General features: G+C 34.4%; 1 protein-coding gene across 2 annotated transcripts in view; it reads right to left on the bottom strand.

Annotated features, from left to right (window-relative positions):
• The window catches only part of LOC133517142 (hemicentin-1-like), a 292,977-nt gene that overhangs the window by 19,569 nt on the left and 249,720 nt on the right, over positions 1-23,688 (bottom strand). For both annotated transcript variants that reach the window (XM_061850306.1, XM_061850305.1), the window contains 5 exons: positions 22,325-22,469; positions 19,189-19,319; positions 12,951-13,110; positions 6,036-6,187; positions 1,772-1,988 (listed from right to left, as the gene is read on the bottom strand). In XM_061850306.1, coding sequence (XP_061706290.1) covers positions 1,772-1,988; positions 6,036-6,187; positions 12,951-13,110; positions 19,189-19,319; positions 22,325-22,469 — 805 coding nt within the window. The remainder of the gene's footprint in view (positions 1-1,771; positions 1,989-6,035; positions 6,188-12,950; positions 13,111-19,188; positions 19,320-22,324; positions 22,470-23,688) is intronic.

Below are 23,688 nucleotides of genomic sequence, written 5' to 3' on the forward strand. Positions count from 1 at the left end.
TTCTAACAGCTACAGGGCCGAACTTCTGAATATAGACGACGCTTTCTAATAACCGGGTAAATAATACCTGAAAAGAAAATGATTAGGTTTTGTATAATTTTTTTTTTCTTAATTTTGGCTGTTTATCTTTGCTATTCAAAGAAAACCTACTCACCATCCATACCAATATCATAAGTAGCTCTGTTTGTTCTCTTGTTAGCTTTTTACTAAGCTACGGAACCAATTTTATTTATATGAAGGCATGTATAAAGCACAAGCTCTGGAGGTGGGCAAAGGTCATTTTCACCCGACAGCGCCAGACAATAGAGCATGGACGCGATATACTTATGTATGTATGTTTACTCTTTTGTAGTACTCTTAGACACCAAACGCGTGAACCTTTGATAATTCTTACGTATTACGTATCGATTGATTTCTCTTAATTGTTCGAATATCATGACATGACATTAAAGAATAAACAATATGGTGACAATCTTATAAGGTGCGTATGTTATATCTCCGGTATCGCAAGCGTCCATAGGTCCACGGTGACTGCTTACCATCAGGCGGGCCGTATACTTGTTTACCACCGACGTAGTATAAATAAATCTGAAGTTGTAAAAAAATAAAAAACTAAAAGTCGACGTACTATGTCGTGTGGGGTATCCTTTCATAAATAGGGATTTGAAAAACATCCTTCGGTTTCTTTGATATATTTTCATTCGCAATTACCATTTAGGATAAGTATATAGGGATTAAAGTTAATAATATATTACGCTGTCGGGTTTTCATTAATTTGTAAGTTTAAGTTCACTCCCTGGGAGAAAAATGGGGGTTATATTTGGCACAGACCAAGGCCAAATGAACAGAGTCACGGATACATCACATTTTACCTTGTGAGTTATATATTTTTTTCGCACTTTGTAAGCGTTTTCGTGATTTGTAGGGTTCCGTTTCAAAGGGAATTCTAACAATTACTATACTGTAATATTGGATTTTCATTCCGATATTACAGGTTTCCGGAGCCTAAAATATCATTTCTGAGGAAGCTTTTACGCACGGTAACACGCCAAATTTGAATCACTCGCTAAATAATAAGTTTGTCCAAGTTCCGAAAAGTGTATTTAGTTTGTTTTAGACCCCCTATTACTAAATTATGCAAATAACCTGAAACCTAAATATTTCTAGTTAAATAAGATAACAACCTTAAACAGAGCCCGTAGTATATTTAAATTCTAAATGTTTTTTTTTTTTTGAGAATAAAGATTTCTTTATACTGATAAAAGTTCTATAACTGAGTCGAGAAGAGAAGACACTATTTTTTTATACTGTTCATTTTTTTATTAACGCAATTACCTACATATATAAAGAAATAAAGCTGTAATTTGATTTTCTCGCTAATGGAATATCTGAGACGCGTGCAGGAAAGAAATACCCAGCCCGATTCAGATTTTAATTTCTTACATGATTATGGATGACGAAGCTCCAACACATGTCAATTTTGAAGAATTTCTGTATTGCTAATTTCCGGACATAGTAGACAAATAACTAGTTCCAGTTCTAGTTTATTATAATTAATATAGGTAGATTACAATATTTACAAGTAAGCTTTATATAAATATATAAGCTAAACATATATTAATTTTAGATGTAGGCAGGTAACGAGTGTCATTTAAAAAATGGTTTGACGTCACCATAAAAATCATTGTCAGAACATAAAAACTAGATATTCTAAAAAAAACCTACACCCATCGTGGCAAATTTGAAGAAAATTATCTTCATACAAACTTACCTGCCATGCATCGCAACTCAACTGAATCTTCGGTTAGATTCAAGGAAGAACAATTGAAAGGTGAGTCCGGCCGCACTGCTGGCAGCAGCGTGTATCGACAAGGTTCCATCTGCTGACCAGCCAGGTTTGTAGCTCTGCATGATAAGGATCCGTAGTCCCCTTCCGCAGTAGGGGTGTATGTAAGGATCGACTGGCCGTTCTTTATCGTGAATTTTGCCTGAAGAAGGAAATATTTAGAATTATTTAAGAATCTGCTTTAACTCAATTAAAATAAGCGGTTGCAGTTATAACAAAGGTTTAGCAACGTTAAAATTATGATAATTATTTCTTGAAAAAAAAAAACAGTACTTAAATTTTTATTGGAATTATTATAAGTATCTCCTTGGATTTCACGGGCCTATAAATCCCGATCTTTTGATAGGCTTGCATAGGAATATAGATCCAACACGTAGAGGCCCCTTGGAGTCGATTTATCATCAGCTAACAAGCTTTAACCGATTACAAAAATTATGTTTGGAGAGAATATATACTATATTTTTTTGGCGGCGTTAGAGTAAAAAGCAATAAAACTTATTACAATAGCATTTTTATTTCGAGAGGCGATAAGTCGTAAAACAAAGACACTTGTTTCAAGCTTCAATTAAAACAGTGATTAGGTCTAAATTCACTAATTTAGACCTAATCACTGTTTTAATTAAAGCTTGAAATGAATTTTATGTTGCTTATAGAAAAGTTATCTTCATATCTACCTGTAAAAAAAAACAACAGGTTGCACTCCGGGAGTGCCGGCAGAAGTGAAAACTTGAATATTAACGTTGTGCATTTTTGATATTTTGGAGAAATTGAGTAGCAGTTTTATAAAAAGAGATAATTCTCTATTATACCTACGTAAATAAGTTTGAGTGTGGAAGATTTTTAGTGTTTGAAGCGAATTTTAGTGTTACTGTGGGACTTAGTCAATTTGTGTAATAATGTCCTATAATATTTATATTTTATTTATTTATATATACCATATACAGAGTAATTCATGAGACGTGAGCAGGACTACAGCCTACACAATCAGTAAATGTTAATGAATCGTTCACCATCATATTAAGTAAAACAATCACATTTCTTTTCTGTTATTTAACTTTTTGGTAAGGAAAAATTTGAGTATCTACAATCATGGACAACACAACAACATGGGTAACACAAAGATACAATATAACAAAATTAACAAAGATTTAACCTCTTTAAACATTATGACAGCACTTTAATTATGAAGAAAATAAAATGTCACACTTGAATGAGATACGATTTTTCAAAAGTAACCAGGCAATGTGGTCAAGAAAAAATGCTTCACAAACATGTATACCCGTCCTTAGCTTCCTTACGAATTAGAAAATGTGTCAAAAAGAGATGTTTCTGTTTGTTATTCCTTTTCGACGACCGGTTTGGCCTAGTGGGTAGTGACCCTGCCTACGAAGCTGATGGTCCCGGGTTCAAATCCTGGTAAGGGCATTTATTCGTGTGATGAGCATGGATATTTGTTCCTGAGTCATGGGTGTTTTCTATGTATTTAAGTAACTATAAATATTCATATATTATATATATCGTTGTCTAAGTACCCTCAACACAAGCCTTATTGAGCTTACTGTGGGACTTAGTCAATTTGTGTAATAATGTCCTATAATATTTATTTATTATTTATTCCTCATTTTTGTAGGGTGTCACAAGTTGAGTTAATTACTAGGGATGTACCTGTGTCGGTATTTATATTGAAAAATTATGCACTTATGTTCTGTCAGTAAAAAGAAAATACGAATTTTGCACACCTCGAATAATTCATATACCTTCCTCTTTTCTTTCCGTCCTTTTGCACATATGAGTAACACCTCCCTCGGCTCGATACAAGCGCACGAGCAAAGAGGATGCTGAAGCGAAAGAATACTAGTGTCTAGTAAGTAAAACAGTCCACTCGCTATACGTCTCGCCACTCTGACATGTATAAGTAACTAAATACAGATTTTGCATCGTAGATAAGCCACACATACGATAACAATCTTGTATTTACAGTGGCTTCCTGGTTGAGAAAGTGGGCTATCACTTTTAGACTCTAGATGCACAATGCAAATAAAGACGACTTTCTTGGCTGACTGTACATGAAACTGTCAGCGTCATATATCTAATTGTTATAATATAAGTATGATTTTTGATCATTCCCCGCTCTCTAAAATTCAAATAGTTAGTCTGTGCGGAAAGAGAAGAGTCATAAAATGTATTGATTTGGTTCCCATATATTCCACGGCTCTTCTCTTTCCGCACAGACCCTAATATGAGAATTAATGAAGCATCGATCTCATGTAGAGTCCACCACTCAAAACTACTTATTTTACGTATCAAATGGGAAATAAAAGAAAACGTTTGTGTAATATGATTTTTTATTTGAATAATTTCAATTAAATTTTTTGACTATCATATTTTTCATTGGGCCTTCTAGCCTAATCGCGATAATAAATACACATTTGACGTGGCAGCTGTTCCATATAAAAATGAACTGTCATACGGATCACCATTGGTCGCGCGAGATATAGTATTTTATATTATTTACCAATGCATCTATGTTATTTACTTCCTGACTCCGATAATATATTATGACTGGAAAATTTTATGTGTTCTGCATCACAAACATCCATAGACACTAAAAGAAATTCACCCAACGTTTTTTACAGATGGTGATGCTTTGATAGGTAATGCAATAATAAACTTTTTTCAAATATTACCAAAATGTGTGTGTCAAATGTAATGTTGGTAAAACTCCAGCTTTCAGCCGCCTCCACTTAATATTTTCATTTGCTAGAAAAGAATCTGATGTGAAGTGTTTTCAGCATATCTGGCTATGAAATTCTCCTGACCAATTACACGCTGAATCCATTTATTTTTTAATTCCTCATCCTTTTGAAACCTAAAAAAATAAAAAGTTGTTTTTGCCTGATTGACCAAGAGGTTAAATAACTAAGAAAAGTTCACCAAAGATCAATCATGTCTTTCATAGTATTCTACTAAATAAAGCTATGAATATCGATAGGTCATTATTCTGAACTCGATAAAAATACAACACCACTATGCGAAAAGACATAACCTTTCATAGTTCGTAGAAAATTTTGAAAATACATGAAAAATATATCCAGAATTGAATTCGGTGATAGTTAAATAAACTACTGATATTGATTTTTATGTTAAGGTTAGGTCCTATAAATTAATATCATCAAAATTGAATGAAACTCACCGATGAAAGTTTACCGGTTCTTGCGTATTTTCTTTTCTTCCCGTATGTGATTTACAGCCCTCGATCACACAAGACATTATTACACAAAGAACTTCGAACCATTACAAATAAAAACTCAGCACGTTTTTCAACAATCTTTCAGGAATATAAACAATATAATTAAAAATCGGCACGATGACCGCTGAAATTCTGCGAAATATTTCAACTAATATAATACGACTATGTAAAGTTGTTACGTATTGACACCTACTCTTAAATAACAATTAAATATTTAATTTGGCTGGATTATATTACATCCAATTACATCTGACGATTTTCAATCTGACAGTCACGTGACCCCTGACGCGAGTTTAACATTTTTTCCCCATCACAAAAAGTGCACAGAGCCGCTAAAGAAGTTTTCACTTCAAAAAACTGTACTGTACTGTAAAAAACTATGAGTAAAATATTACAATATAATTACTAAATTAGATTCAACGGAATAATTTCCGATTGTTGCAGCCCGACGCTCCAATTTTAGTGATGTCATTTGACAGTCAGCCATAGTCACAGTCTAACTATATTGTAATTTTTTTGTACGAGTAAGAAATCACTTACGCTCTTTTTACAATAGATAACTAATTAGCTTATCTTTATGGCTCTTTACCCTAAAGCTACCGGGAAAATTATAATATGCTACAATAATACTAAAAAGCAATGACTATCAGACACCTCTACTTTTTTTATCTGTTTCTTCTTTTTTTATCATTCAGGAGGCAAACGAGCAGACGGATCACCTTATGGTAAGCGATTACCGCCGCCCATTGGTCACCTGCAACACCAGAGGGGTTGTAAGTGCGTTGCCGGCATTTAAGTAAGATGGGAGTACGCTCTTTTCTTGTAGGTTTGAAGGTCGTATCGGTCCGGAAATAGGCCGCAGGCGACAGTTCTTTCCACTTTAGGATAATTCTCCATGCTGGAAGCTAATAGTATAGCATAGTCATAACATTAACATACCGAATCCAGCTCCACAGTCCCCATGGAGTTGTTGAGTGTCCATTGGAAATTCTTCGGTGCCGGGTAAGCGTCCACTTCGCAAGTCACCCTGGCCGCTTCATGCAGCGCTGCACCAACGATTGCCGGCGCTTTTTTCTTACACACAGGCTTATCTACAAGAAATAAAAAAGACACATGACATGATTTTATGTAAAGACAAGTAAAGTTTAATATGGCAATGGGTAACCTATCGGTGTTTCGGAAAATTGTTATCCTGCATTTAAAGCAGCGTTAAGCGCGCAAAACTTTGCATGTTAACAGAGTTTTATCAGTCCGATCACTATAGGAATGTACCCCAAATTATGCAAGTGCCACGACATCAAATATAACTTGCAATGTCTTATGAATACTGATGCAAACGTAAGTTACAAATTTATACACAGTACAACAGAGACTAGGTATTCGTTGAGAGTATTCATGATTAATATAGAAACGCCCATTTTATTACGAAGCAGTTCAGTCGTATTTACAATCAGTATGTCTCCAATGTATTGTTATTATTAGCAAGTCATGCGATTAGAATGCATGTGAATTCAATTTACTTGCAATGGCGTGTGAAGCTGTAAACTTACTATCTGTATGACAGCACGTGTGGGGTTTAGTGGTAACATTTATATAGAGATTCTTTGAACTAACTAGTGTGGTACACTATCTAGTGAGGTCCAGGCTTTACATAATAGGTCAGGGGGAGAAGAGGGGTACTTAAAAGGTAAAGTTATTTTTTTTTATACAAGTAGTGTCTGGTGTGTGGTGGTGGTGGTTTATTCACTGAGAGTTAATACTTAGTAGTAGTCATGAGATATACCTGTTAGGGTGTTAGCCATACCTATTAGGGTGACGTGATCATATTTTAATTGTTGGATTAGGGTGAAGCCACAATTTTGACTAAGGTGAAGAGTTTGTGAAGTTAGGGCTTGTAAAGTTAGAAGCTTATCTACATGAGATCTGATAACTTATTGACAGTGCGAGCCTTATGTTTGAAAAAGTTTGTTCTTGTTAAATTTAAGTTTCTGACCTTAAAAGTCACCGGATCTTTTTTGATTATGACAATTTTCATTTCTAAAAACTTATGTTACGGCAAAAGTTACTAAGAAGAAGTTTTAATTTTTAAACAGGCTAAATTTGCATTAAAATGAGTCAATTTTGGTCTACATAAAAGTAAAAAAAAAACAGCTGCCCAAGTAATATGTTTTTTTTAATGCCAATAGTGTAAGATTATGTAGTTCAGAGTCAGGTCAAGTTGTGTATTAGAGGTACCAATATATATATCTCCAGTCATCAAATGCTTATCGCCATGTTAAAAACAGTACAAACAAGTGTTGGCGTATACACATATATTATAAAACAATAATCTAAAGTGCAATCGGCAATATATATTTATGTTTTTAAAAACGAAATGTTTAGCCGAAACTTATTCCTGTATCATTAATGCAAGTAAATTGTCCTTTTTTGTTCCATTTTTTTTTACTTTCGTACTTAATGCGGCATCTGAGGTATTCATTTAAAATGCTGAAATTTTAATGAAAACATCCATAACTAAGGACGCTTGTTAAATACGTGCTTTACCACTATTTATATTCCAAGAAAAATATTTTATAATTATTCAAAAAAAAAGTCTATTTTCACTAAATAAACTTTCTTAAATAACACCTTTTTGTTTCGATATAAATTGATGATGCTTATTAAATTATTTGTTCGAGTGCTCTGAAATTATCTACTGAAGGGATTATAAACGTTATGTTATAAAACAGAGGTGATAAAATATAATTTCCCTTGGGTCGTTAAATGCTGTTTCTCACTGTTTCAGTGGACTTCGCCTTAAATATTTATCGTAATATTTTACTGTTGGGAGCTGCCTTTAATAAATATGGCTTAAAATTTGCGCTTTATTTATTGCCGTTGCTATTGATAACGGGGTTGGAATGAGTTTTTTTGCTGTTAAATTAAATATAATTCCTTTCAAAATGTGCTTTCTCTGATATTTATTTGAAATTCATGCACAATTTTAACGATGCAATTTGCAAACTTCACACTCAAAATTAAAGTTTAATCAATACTGAACTTTAGGAATGTTTGCAAATTTTGTTCATAACTGTTTTTAGAGTTCCGTACCCAAAGGGTCAAACGGGACCCTATTACTGAGACTCAGCTGTCCGTCCGTCCGTCCGTCCGCCTGTCACCAGGCTGTATCTCATGAACCGTGATAGTTAGCCAGTTGAAATTTCGACAGATTCTGTTGCCGCTATAATAACAAATACTTAACTTTAAGGGGCTCTTATACAAAAAAGTGCCCTACGAGCGCGAATCCGACTCGTACGAGTCGTATCGTAGTCGTGTTCGACGACCGATCTGGCCTAGTGGGTAGTAACCCTGCCTATGAAGCCGATGGTGCCGGGTTCAAATCCTGGTAAGGGCATTTTTCGTGTGATGAGCATGGATATTTGTTCCTGAGTCATGGGTGTTGTCTATGTATTTAAGTATTTATAAATATTTATATATTATATATATTGTTGTCTAAGTACCCTCAACACAAGCCTTATTGAGCTTACTGTGGGACTTAGTGTAGTGTAATGTCCTATAATATTTATAATTTATTACTTGGCTGGTTTTTTATTTCTTTAAGCCATTCTGATACAATATCAAACATTCCTAAATTAAATTACACAAATATGTACTTTCGAATGTTTCTGGTGGTTTATTTCGATTGGAACTTTTTTGATGCAAAGGCATCAAGTATTTAGGTACTACAAGTAATTAGGCATAAGTACTTATGCATTTCTTATTCCATGTATACATTTTCACGTGCATTATTCGAATGAAGCAAAAACCAGGCGTTTTCATGCACTCTCGGAGCTAGTTCGCACACAAAACTTGTGAAACCGATCACAGGATTCGGCATCTGGAGCCAGAACTCTCAATAGGGCGAAGTTAGCCCAGTTTAGTTCTGCGGCTAACTTTTCTACAAACTTTTTTTGGATCTAAGGGAGTTCAAATTCGTTTCAGTTGAAAGGTTGTTCATTAAACTAGCTTCACTCGTACTTCAGCCCTTTAAATATTAGGTATTTGAACAATTAAGGAATTAATATAGCCTTGGTCTTTAACAGAAACACACAATTCAATGGACGGACAAAGTGGACGGATATAATAATAATAAGATCAAAAATAAATAAAGAGATAATAATAATAATAAAGACGTTTATTCAAAAAGTTTAAACAGGTACATAATAAAAGTACACAATATATCATTATAAATAACAATGTATTTAAAAAATAGAAGACCAAGGGGTCGGTTTTTAGGGTTTCGTAGCCAAATGGCAAAAACGGAACCCTTATAGATTCGTCATGTCCGTCTGTCTGTCCGTTTATGTCACAGCCACTTTTTTCCGAAACTATAAGAACTATACTGTTCAAACTTGGTAAAAGTAGATGTATTCTATGAACCGCATTAAGATTTTCACACAAAAATAGGAAAAAACAATAAATTTTGGGGGTTCCCCATACTTAGAACTGAAACTCAAACATATTTTTTTCTTCAAACCCATACGTGTGGGGTATCTATGGATAGGTCTTCAAAAATGATATTGAGTTTTCTAACATCATTCTTTTCAAAGCTGAATAGTTTGCGCGAGAGACACTTCCAAAGTGGTAAAATGCCCCCCGCCCCCTGTATCTTCTAAAATAACAGAATGATAAAACTAAAAAAATGTATGATATACAAATCCTTGCAAACTTCCACCGAAAATTGGTTTGAACGAGATGTAATAAGTAGTTTTTTTTATACGTCATAAAATAAAAAAATAAAAAATAAAATTCATCAAACCCATACGTGTGGGGTATCTATGGATAGGTCTTCAAAAATCATATTTAGGTTCCTAATATATTTTTTTTTCTAAACTGAATAGTTTGCGCGAGAGACACTTCCAAAGTGAAAAAATGTGTGGAGATGATAAAGTAGGTAAAAGTGTCTACTTGTAACTTCTAAAATAACAGAATGAAAAATCTAAAAATATATATGATATACATTACCATGCAAACTTTCACCGAAAATTGGTTTAGTTAGTTAGTAGTTTTTTTTTTATACGTCATAAATGGTACGGAACCCTTCATGGGCGAGTCCGACTCGCACTTGGCCGCTTTTTTAATTTCGAGCGCTCGATTTCGTGTGTCTCTTCAGTAAATCTCCACTTCTAGGCATTTAAATTCTACCAATAGAATTGAAAACAAGTGGTCAATATTACTAAGATTCCCAATTTCTATTGCTCGTATTTCAAAAATATCAAGTCGCAGTTTTCCACAGATTTTGGAATGCCGAAAACGAGCGCTCAAAATTAAAAAATCGACCCCCCGGTCGTAGAGAGAAAATGTTTTTGTTTTCGTTTCAATGCTACAGTGTCTAGGTATCAAATATATATTTTTTAATTTGGTTATTTTATTATTATTTTTTATAAACAGGCATCCACAATAACTGATATTGTCTGCATCCTGAATCCGGCCATCTTGAAGATAACGTCATTGTTGAGTAGTAGAAGTCACGTGTGTGTTTGTTTATGTTATTTTTTAAGTGGTTGACGTTGTGAAACTTGTGAGCTTACCACATTTTCTGGCAGTTAGTAACAAATCTTCACTATTCGGTTGCTAAGGAAGTGACTGCACGGGTTACTTCGGGACCTATGTCTGGTTTTCAAGTGACACGGGTGTTGTTATTGAGCTTGAATCTATCAACCCGTAAATACTTTAAACGTTTATTATTATATTTTTACAATGATTCTTAATTCATAAACGAAACGGTACAAATGTCATTTCTAAACTAAACAATTACACAAAAATATATTACCTATGCTTTAAAAAATACATTTTTTTAATTATTAAAATCACATAATCATTACAATACTTACTAAAAATTCATTTACAAAAATAAAATATTAAAACAAAGAATAACAAAAAAAACTACAAACACATATCCAAAATAAAGCAGTCAGTCAAAAATCCCACCACGCATCATCCCAGGCGCAAAGGTGCCCAAACGCATTACCGCGTTGAATCTCGATAGATAACCTCTGCACCAAGAATGACCCGGAGCGGGGATCAAGACCTCTATTTCGTAAACGGTTCCCAACCTCCTTGACAAACTCTCTAGCCTCTAAGCACCAAGAGCCAGCCGTGTCAACCGCCAGAGGTACAAACAAATAGCCGCCCAGCCCCGCGTACTTCTCTCGTTTTCTCTTCGCGTAAATCTGAAAATCTGAAAAACGCACTTTCCTTTCTGCCAAGGCCTGGGGGCTCGATCGTGCATGGGACATTTGCCGAAATAAGCGCTCTCCGGACCAGATCGTTTAGAGCGTGATAATAAAGTCACTTGGTAGTGGATAGTTGCGCATACGTACTATATGTATAATTTTTATTGATCGATGTATCCTTTGGCATAAAATTAATGTCCAAATTGAGATCTGTTTGATTTCGCATAATTTCATAACTTATTTTTGCATAATTCACAATTAAGCATAAACTACTACAAGCTTTAAATATTATGGCATAGAAAACTTTTGCATAATTACAAGAGTTATATATTATGTTTTGGCAGAAATTAATTTGCCGAATTCACGGCTACATGAAACTATTAGATGTGGGTAATTCCGGCGCTGCGGAAGAGCAGCCCTTCCGCCCTCGCGTGACGAAGCATGGTCACTACACTCGGCTCGGCAGCTTAAGTTTGCTGGTCACCTTCGGCGGCCAGACTCAGCCGCTGGCCTCGCTCTGTTATATACACTCATAATTATTTTGCTTACCAGGTAAAACTAAAATGTAGGTGAAGCATTGACAGCAATATTACTGTATAAACATTTGAATAATAGTAAAAACATTGGCACTCGTAATTTACTCTTTAAACATAGATCTAATAATATTCTAAATCTTTTAGTGTGTAAGTTTGTGCAGTGCATTTTGGTGAATAAACGGTGAATAACAGCTCGTTCCCGCGCTCCATCACAGCGGGCGAGGCAGCCCTCCTTCCACGCCTTTGTTTTTGCAATTGCTCTCTAGGGGTAGGACAGACTCTTGTCGACGTGGATAGTTGGGTGCTCCGTTTCGGTTTTAGATGACCTTCACATTTTGGTGACCTTTTGATTTAATGGGTATTTTTTTGCAAATCAGTTTAAAAAACGGCTGGCAATTTTAATATTCGTCGAAAAACAGTTCTACCAAATCTTATGACAGATGCGTTTTAGGTCATAGAAATTAAGCAAAATAGAAGGAATCGAAATGAGTTTTCTGCAATGTAAACATTCGGCTAAAACCTATTATGCTAAACAGATTAAACAGACAATTGAACAAACGCAAAATAAAATTATTCGTATTAAAATTCGGCCAAGATAATAAGAGTCTATTTAAAATTCGGACTCGTAAACATTCGGGCTATTGTATATTATACAAACTGAAGCTTTCTGCAAATTACATTCGTCGAAAAACAGTTCTGCCAGATGCGTTCCGGGTCACGAAATTTATGCCAAATGGACGGAACCCATAAAGGAATGGTGCCTTTGCATCTTTACGTACCATTTATAGTTAGCCTCGAAACTAGAATGCACCCAAGTTATCAAAATATGCGCGACATTACGCACAACAGAGGATTACATTCAAATCTTGATTTAAAAATTAAACGCACATTATTTTTGTTATCATTGGGCCTGTATTAGCCATTTTCTTTAAAGAAACAATAGTTTTTTTTAACGGAAAATGTATGTAAAATTGCACTTTCACTATCACATAAAATTAATTAAATAAACGTATGTATTTGAAGCCGAGGCTGTTGTGTTGTGCATTTTTCATTTTACTTTAAGAGGCAGATGTGTAGTTGCCTTAAGATAGTTTGCTACTTACATATGACCTGCAAGGTAACAGGCGCAGAGCGTCCGTCGCCTTCGACGTTGGATGCGGTGCACACATATTTGCCGGCGTTTTCTCTTGAGACTCCCTGTAGAGCAAGGTGGGCCTGACCAGCTATCACGCCTGCTCGCTGATTATGCGTCATAATTTGACCCTAAAATAAAAATTGTGTTTTACTTTGTGACTTAACCCGTTAACGGGCAAACTATGATTTTATAGGTCTGACCACCCCATAACCATAATTTTAAACTTCATTTCTAAATGACAGGGTTCAATTTTCCGTAATTTCTGATACTCGTCTGACCGTTAAAGGATTTACACATTTAACCAATGGAAATAATTGTTACAAGGGCTTAGTCTTTTAATTTGGTTACTTTTTAGGGTTACGTAGTCAAAATGGCACACAGTTTGTTTCGTCGTGTCCCAAGGAAGAAAATGGGAGTGACATACGGACATGACGAAACGAAGACACGTCACTCTAATTTTTCTCAAATATTATACGGTAGAAATCGTAGATATAAGAAGTAAGGAGATTTATAACGAAGCATAATTTCAATGAGTCTTGTTGTCTCCAACTGTCCCCTACCACATCATTGAGGGCATGACCAGACAACCAACTCACGCGCTATGATTGGCCAAACCGCGCGGTGTAGAGACTAGAGCGGCGACACTAGATGGGGTCAAGGGAGATATTTTATATGTTCTGAACATTACCTTATTGTTTTGACATTAAAACGTTTTAAGTAATAATTGCCATTGACTTAATTTATATTTCTTTTAATATTTGACCTTATTTGCGAGCTAAGGTTTTTAGGTACGAGTAAGGTATACTAGTCGAGTCATAAGTTCTGTCACAAAGGTTTTTACTGATAAAATGTAACACAAAACTTTTAATAGTAACCATGATTCGAAAGCTTGTTTTATGCTAATCAAAACGTAATATATATATTAAGCCAGTTGGTTTAAATTTTAGTAACGATTTTTTTCAGTGAAGTAAAAATAGTATAATTTTATTTCTTTAAATCAGATACATTTACATAAATTTTGTGGGGCACACTAGGCTAAGCCTGTCCCGTGACTACACGTTTGCTCATTCTGTTAGGAGCGATTTTTACATATATTTTACCTAAAAGACAACTATATATATAGTAGTACATTTGAAACACAATATTGAGTAAAATTAATTATTAACAAATTTGCTTATAAATATAATTTTGATTTACTGTTTATTTAAATTATTTACTTTGGGATTGTCGACGCGAGCACTCGCCTGGATTGTACTTCACAAAAGGGACTCAAAATCAGGGTTACATGAATAATATAGTTACAATTGTATTTTTTAATTAACCTACTTTATTATAGCATATGTCGTCACCAGAATACGAATATTACATAGAGTTATGAAGAACTGCGAAAGCAAATTATGTTAAATATATAATTTTGCAAGCATATTCGAATCGTTGCTAAGAACCGGACTAAAATATAATTACAGGTATAAACTACAATATAATAAATAATTGTAATTAAAACAGTTATTTCTTCTACGTCCCTACTCGATTATGAATTAAAATTATTAGGTATGCTACATCAAGTGCGTACAGTTCAGTTCAGTTCAAATATACTTTATTCATGTAGGCCTAGCAACAAGCACTTATGTAATGAATAGTAAGACAGTATTACATATAGTTATCTTAAGCTATGTAATTATCAGAACAATTTATTGATGGTAATATTATTCCAAATATAATATTAATGAATTATAATAAATCAAATTTAATACTAAGAATTTCACAAAATATCATCAAACATAAAAAAACACAATTGCATAATAAATACTAGTCTAGAATGTAATACATGGAAATCGTACCAAAAAAGAGGTGATGCCTTACATCAAATGAGGTAGTTCTGTTTTTTATATATATTATTAGTGATGAAATAGTAATGATAAATCCAAGTTTTCCACCTTGAAAGCCCTTCGGATCATTGTGTGTATAATATACAGTACAGTGAGGGAACTTGTTATAAATCGTATCTCTTATATATCTTTGATGGACCAGGTTTGTCCTTTGGATCCACAGCACTACTTTTGCAGCCAGGGTGTGTGGTAGCATTTCTTCGTCAACCTGATCAGGCAGATCGAAATCGTCATCGGATGGTGGATCATCAATGAATGGTTTTTCAATGTCGGCACACATCTCCGATCTGGTATATTCTCGCAGGATTGCACATTGTAGTAGTTGCAAACAGCTGAGCATTTGAGTGCTGCTTTCCTGCAACCACAACTGCTGGTACAACCTTTTTGCAGTTACAGTTAGTTCAAAACTTTGCAAACCTTTGAGAAGCCGTATTTTAGAAACTATTTCGCCTACTAAGACTATATATTGTCAATTAAGAGGCTGTCAATACCTAAAGCGCGCACACTGTCTATTTGTATCGGAGTAAATGAGATAGCCCTGTCGCATGTTACTGGGCCTGGGCAAGGGAATAATAAGAAAATTATTAAAATAATAACCGGCCAAGAGCATGTCGGGCCACGCTCAGTGTAGGGTTCCGTAGTTACTCTTCCGTCACAATAAGCTAAACTGGAGCTTAAAGTGTAGTAAATGGTACCTTTCACCCGAGTTAAACAAATAGGCAAATTTGCATAATCAGTACCTAATTAAAGTAAGTCTTTTTACTATAAAGGTAAAACTTTTTGCGATAACTCAAAAACAGCTAAACTGATCATGTCCGCTATAGTTTTCATTTGATGTCTTTCTTAAGCTCTACTTCCACGATTTTTTTCATATTTTTTGGACCTATGGTTCAAAAGTTAGAGGGGGGGGACACATTTTTTTTTTCTTTCGGAGCGATTATCTCCGAATATATTCACTTTATCAAAAAATGTTTCTTGAAAACCCCTATTAGTTTTGAAAGACCTTTCCAACGATACCCCACACTCTAGGGTTGAAGCGAAAAAAAAAAATCACCCCCACTTTACGTGTAGGGGAGGTACCCTAAAAAAAATTAAATTTTTAGATTTTATTGTACGACTTTGGCAGCTTTATTGATTTATATATCCATGCCAAATTTCAGCTTTCTAGCACTAACGACTACGGAGCAAAGCCTCGGACAGACAGACAGACAGACAGACAGACAGACAGACAGACAGACAGACAGACAGACAGACGGACATGGCGAAACTATAAGGGTTCCGTTTTATGCCATTTGGCTACGGAACCCTAAAAAAAGTGGATTATTAGTGTAATATTTTACTCGTTAGCTAAATGTTTTGAAATTGTGATTTTAATTGCAGACCCATAAGTCAAAACAATAAAGACATAGAACCGTTTAATGGTGATTTTAAGACCAATCTTTGCAATTATTTTCTATCGAGCCGATTTCGTTCAATCATGTATCGAGTACAACCATGGTCTTTGAAATATAATTAATATGAACATATATTTTTCTAACTTGACTAAAACAAATAGTCTTTCTTAAAAAACTGTTTAAGTAACATCAATTTCAAGGACATTGGGTGTTGACAGCCCCTTAATTGCAAATTTTATCTTCTTGAAAGTAGTGACTTTTGCCGTAACTCCGGTTCTCGGTGGAAAAAAATTACAAAAACTGAAAAAAAGTCCTAAAATTAAATGGATTTTCATGTACTTTACAATGATCCCAAGGGCTTTCGACCTCGAAAGCCCTTGGGATCATTTCATCACTACCAACATGTTAAAAAAACAGAACTACCTACCTCATTTGATGTTAGGTATAATGTACCGATTCCACGGGTTAATGTTTCTAGAATAACGCTTTACATGATTCTTAAATTTATTAAAATAATTGATAATTCAGTCATATGGATTGGAAGTTTATTATAAAATCTTACACAATTATCCTTGAATGATTTTTTTAATTTTATGGAGCCGAGTGAAGGGCACTGCGAGCTTATGTTTATTTCTAGTATTAATATTATGAATATCACAATTTTTCCTAAAATCCGTAATATTTTTATGTACATATAGAATATTCTTATAAATGTATTGACAGTGCACTGTCATTATGTCAATTTCCTTAAATTTATCTCTAAGTGAGTCTCAATGGTTCATTTTATATACCTATCGCTCGAATAGTTACAAAATAATAATAAAATTTTACTTGAAAAATAATTGCTTCCATACACACTATATACAGATATTTTTATCGATAACGCTCAAACATCAATTATGCACGAGTGCCACTCTATTTCGCAGCGTCTAGATGGGACAGTTGGCGGTCGTACCAAGAAACAATAATGACGTTGAGAATATCGTTAGCGGTTTAATGCATTGCGCCGTTGCTTAGCACACTACAAATAGTTTTCCATGCTAAACCGTCAATGTAGAATGCATATTCAAATTGCCACGCGTTTGTTTGACGAAATGGTCCGACTCAGAAAAATCGTATGTCACTGGATTTATTTGTTAAAATGTATGGTTTTATTGACTAATAGGTACGTGAAAATAAATATACCCACATGTGGTATGTAACCCCATGATCCTTGTAGTTTTTGTATGCACTCCTATTTCGACACGAAACAACGGCATTTGAAGAAAATTGACGCACACATTTTTCAATGACAACTAAATTGCGACTGTCGATGGCCGACACGGTATGGCCACGATCTGGCCATGTTGCGGCGACACGCGCCACGCCTCCGTCAGATATCTAGTACCTTCTATGATCTGAGAAGACTACTGGAATGAAATTTGTGACATACATGTATTTTGTGAGTTGCTACTTAGTAGCAACTAAAAAATGTACTTAAATGAACTTCTTAAAATAAAACAAAATAAATGTTTTTTTTCAAAACTAATTCATATTATCAATCAATATGTGCCAGACTGTTATGCTTTTATTTTGATATTTTGGTTTTTAAGCGCTAGAACGACCTAATTAGCTAGGCCGCAAAGAAAAGCATGGCATTCGAAACTGATATAAATTAGCGGAAAAACCGGCCAAGTGCAAGTCGGACTCGTGCACGAAGGGTTCCGTACCATTATTTATAAAAACGGCAAAAAAAATATGTTTGTTGTATGGGAGCCCCCCTTAAATATTTATTTTATTCTGTTTTTAGTATTTGTTGTTATAGCGGAAACAGAAATACATCATTTGTGACAATTTCAACTGTCGGTTCATGAGATACAGCCTGGTGACAGAAGGACGGACGGACAACGGAGTCTCAGTAATAGGGTCCCGTTTGACCCTTTGGGTACGGAACCCTAAAAAGCTATACAGTCCGACGGAGATAATTTTATTACCATTTAGATTTTATAATGTACGTTTGGTTAAGTTTTGGAGACGGAAACAGTCGACTACTTAAGCTCGAAATCCTTATTAAAAAGACGTTTGGCTTCTTTGTATATGTATGGAAACCAACATTATATACGTGGTTCGACACGCACTTGGCAGATTCTTTTTTTTATGAAAGAAGAATAATATGTTAGTATCATCAAACTGATAATTAATGAAACCCACCCAAATGCATCAGACATGAAAACTTTGGAAATAAATTATTTCACAAAAATACTTGAATGCAGTCTTTACTTATCATATGTATAAAATAATGTTTAGTTTTAATAAAATATTTATGATACGAGCAATAATAAATGTGTTTGTCCACGTATAGTGAAGCCGTTGACCACGTATAGTACGCTGAATTTTATCGACAAATCACCCCCCATACCTATGTTTTTTTCTCAACCATTTAAAAAATGCACCCCTTCAAAGTTTTATGACGCCAAACACGACTGCACTTGGTTGATGTACCATTATCTGTCCATTTACCTATCGCACATTTAAAGAATATTAATCATTCGATAGCTTATGAGTTAAGGCGTAAATTTGAAGCATAAATATCGCAGATAATTTCACAATTACTCGAGATTTAATAACAAAGATAAAAATTGACATCAAAAATTTCCTTTTTTTGTACTATTTATCTTTTTTTCGAAAACGAGGTCGTTGACCTATACTTTTTTATTGTAAAAAGATAGTACATGATATCAGCTATACGTTAACATAATAATGATAGTCCTAGTTAAAATATTTCACAAGTTACCCGAGTCCAAACAAGACCTTTCATGTCACTACCTATATATGATGTTACTATAAATGTTGTATTGACTTGTAAAAAAGCCCTTGAGGCATACTTGCAGGATAAATTTAAGAATATTGAATGTTTGATAAAACTAAATTAATTTTTACTTACATTATGCTCCCACACAACTTTATAGGCTTGTGGATGTGCTCGTACGCTGCAGTCAAAGTATACGTCGTCCCCCTCTTCTATGTCGTTAGGGTTCAGTTTGGAGCCCAATTGTAGGGCTACGATGGGTATGTCTGTTGATAGAAACAATGTAAATAATAGCGTTTATACAAATAGACTTCAATGAATCAATATTGAAGCAAATTACGTGTGCTTCGACACTTCACATTATAGATTATTTATGTATTCAATAAAGACGTCTGGTAACAAAATTGTAATTATTCAAATAAAGAGAAAATTGCGAAATATATCGTCAATAGGCAGACGAAATTTTTACTTGTGACTCTGGGCAATCTGTAAGTTTCGGTACGAAATAATATATGTACGTACAACTTTGCATTGAGATATTTATATTAACCTACATACAAACATTGTAAATTGTTGTGATTTTACGTGTTCGTTAAAATATTGTACTACACAACCTACTAGGTACACAAAAAATCCTCTCGTGCTCAATGTGAATACGCCATATTTTAAACAAAACTATTTCAAACCACTTACTTCGTCGCCAAGTTGTCTAACCTTAAAACAAATTGTATGGTACATATAAACCGTATAACATTATGGTTTATATCACGCAACATTTAGGATGCAAATTGGGGACGTAGTTTCTACGAGTATAAGTACGTGTTCTAACGTGCCGTGAGGACGACGCCCTTTCATAACCAACGGACTAAGGACATACTCGTAAATATTCAGAATTGTTAACATTTTTGATTATGGTTTCATATTTTTCTTAAGTACCTATCTATAAACTGAGCTCAGAACTAATGACAACTTAAAAAACCACGAAAATATTACAAATCACATTCGTACTGGCATATTGTATTGCTTAAGCTTGTTTGTTTTCTAAAGCACGTCGGAGATTATAAATAGTTAATATTAACAGTTCAGAATAGTTACTTTATGGGCCTATGTTGCGTTTTTATATCCTAGACAAATAGCTATTGGATCGGCAATTAACTACCATCCTGCTTTTGTACCATTTTGTTTTTTTTTTGGTTTTTTTTTGTCACGTAGGTATAGATACTGAACATTGGTAAGCTTTATGTTAAAGTTGAGGTGCAATAAACATGATTAAATAAGAATAAATTCTTAAATAACTAAGTCCTGAATTAAATAAACATTAGCTCACTTAACTTAAAGGTTATTGATTTTTAAAATTTATTACGCTTGATTGGCTATTAGTGAAACGACATTCAATGTAAAACCTTTGTAAAAGATAGAGTCATCACGGCGCCGTCCACAAGATACCCGTATTGAGGAGATGAGGCGGTCAAAAAAAACCCGTACATAAAGGGGAACACTGATTACCACTTCCCCGGATGCTATCGGCCTGTCAGTTATTCGCGATTGGGCCGATATCGTCCGGAGAACTAGTAATCAGTGGGCCCCTTAAAAGGCAAAGCTCTCTCAACGGCATATACTTGTTGGATCCCCACGTAGGCGCTATGAATGACCGGACTCGAAATACCTAAGAGTTTCAAGTAAAGTAAAGTTTGTAATACAAAATATGTAAAGTACGAGTATGTACACCTTAATGGATCTTTCAATAGGAGTAGCAAAAAAGTGCCATTATCATTTGTCCTAATCATAGTTTTACTTAATTTTTACTTACCTACTGTGCCGCATTAAAATGGACGTCAGTTTTTCCCCATCAAAGCATGGTAAGAAACAAAGAACCTGACTAAATTACGTAAGTTGTTTTTGGTATGTTGACAGCAATGAACGAGTTTGTAATTTAGTCTCATTACTTATGCTCTGTCCCTCGTGGGCTTACGCGTGTAGCAACTCGAACTCTAAGCTGATATACTTTAAAAAATGCACACTTGATATTGATACAATACGTATGGTCTATACATAGATATACATACTTACATATAATCAACCAAGCTAAGCAAAGCGAAACATTCCATTTAGCATATATCCGTCCTATCGGCTAGGGGACATTTGTGCATTTCAAAGATTTTTTTTATAAAATATATGTACTTGACAAATATTTTTTTAAGTTCTTACTTGAGCAGGATCGATAAGAAGGATAAAAAATTAGGAAGCCTTAAAGCTGGCTAACTCAGGGGGATTATAGTATATCTTTTTGGGAGAAATACGGCTTCATTCTTAGATTATTACTGCACTACGCTATTCAAATTGCTAACTGTAGAACTATAATTTTGAAAGTGTTTATTTATTTATGTACAGACATATCATAAACCCTCTATGATGCCTTCAAAATCCGTAAATAATGACCAACATTACGATAAACTGTTTTGGTACATCAAATTTCTTATCTGTGAACATGTTGTTATTGCTTCATTACTGCATCAAAATCGATTTGGTTATGACATTCAAATTTGGAACATCTCTAAAAAAAGCAATTCGATTTGATCTCCATTCTAATATCAGCTGAGATGTCTTTTTACTCAAAATGAAATATCAATTGCATACAATTTTGACAAATCTCGCATGTTAGTTTGTATCGAATGATACGGAAATAGGCCCCGACTCTAGTTTGTCTCTGAATAAAAAAAAACTACGAATGCGTGACATGCGTGAAAAAAGTTTCATTTACTGCCATTTGACGTACAATTTATCTTTTAATTAGTTTTAAGTATAAAATGAGTTTATTTTGTTGTTTTTAACGTAACTGTAGCAAATGTTTCGTCTAAAATGAGCGATAAAAATATGTCGGAGACGCCGCCACATATCCGCGAGTTCCGCCAAGAGAGCAACGATGCCCCGACGTTAGCTGTAATTAGGATTAGTGAATATATCATAGAAAGTTTATAATATGTGTGTTGATAAAATAGTGTATGTAACTGTACATAATTAGGCATTAAAACACTCGTGTGGTCGTTTTAAGAAACCCACTTCGTTCGTTTCTTAAACCTACACTCGTGTATTTTAATGCCTTTTATTATGTAGCAGTCACATAAACTACTATTTGCTATTCTACTTTGTACTATGTTTTATTTACCTGAGGTCTTTATTGTAAATAGGTCACAGTTTGGAGCAAACTACAAGTTTAGTAATCTTGCCTGTAGGGGCTCAGTAGGTGTTGAAAATAAAAGGTATGACTTACAATGCAAATTAAGCGACTTTGTTGTTTCAATTGTGACGTGTTCTAAGGTGGCGTGTGTAGCTCGGCAGGTCAGCACTCGACCGTCGTGCTCCATTCGCGGGGTCCAGCGCAGGAACGAAACTGTCTCGTTTCCGTTCTCAGAGTTCTGCAAAAAATAAATTAAGTATTTTTTCGGGTTCCGTAGTCAACTAGGAACGCGGCTTATCTCAATGATGTTAGTGCTTGAAAACTACAATTGTCAGGGGTATATAAACTAATCACACCGACAAAGTGTTAAAATAAACACCTGTAGGAGGTGTTAAGGTACAAATAAATTATACCTTAAAGTGGTTATAATTTATTTTTACTATAACTATATGGTGTGGGGTGACATTGGATATGAATTTTAAAACGAATAGATGTCCACCACCATTATTTTATAAAGTCAACAATCGTTACGAAAGGAAGATAAAATGTGCCCCTACCCCGTGATTTTAATCACGGATCCAAAACATGGGATAAAATTTATGAAAGTAAAGCTTTATTAATCTTACTACGAAAACTACAGCGAGCAGGATCGGTTACCGTTTTTGGGTCGTAGTCTTTCTTTCTTAGTCACATAGAATTGCTGCTGCTGCGAAGAGATTTCCTTTGGATTTTTATGTATAGTCGCCATCAGATAATATATCGGAGCGACTGCGGTGCTCAAAAATATCTGAATACGCAGTTAACGCCTTGGCAGTTCATTACGTGCATGACTGCCCCGCCACCTAGCATTAGCAAATCTAGCGGAAAACGTCAAATCACTATATTTTATAAAACGTCCACCAAACTCAAAAACTACTGATTTTCATACGGTTTTCATCGGTTACGGTATAAATTATTAAGGTTTTTTGTAAAATAGGTAGAAATATGACAATGATTGCTAATGATGTCGGAAAAAATCACGCTGCCTAGGTCTTTTGAGCTGTAACAATACAATGTATGGTAGGGTGGTCTCTGGTAGGGAGTTCGCGATAGTGTATTTCTATTTTTTAAGGAAAACTTACTATACCCATTAAAATTTAAGCTACGACCGAAGCTATTTACATGGATACAGTATTAATCATTATCAATTAAAATACGTTACTTATATTAAGCATTTTATACGGTTTACAACGGTATCTTACATTAACAATTTAAATAAATATCTTAGAAGTCATCGTAAATTAATAATTTTTAAGAAAAAAAAAAACCGACATCAATGAGGGAGACCAGTGAAAGAAAGATTAGTGTTGATTTTGGATTTCATACAATGAAATTTAAAAAAATTGTCTTGAAAATCTAATTTGCTTCAAAAACACAGCGAAGTAGACATCAAATTATTGAAAGGAAATAGATTTAAG

The sequence above is a fragment of the Cydia pomonella genome, chromosome 4 (genome assembly GCF_033807575.1).
Source record: "Cydia pomonella isolate Wapato2018A chromosome 4, ilCydPomo1, whole genome shotgun sequence".
NCBI lineage: Eukaryota > Metazoa > Arthropoda > Insecta > Lepidoptera > Tortricidae > Cydia > Cydia pomonella.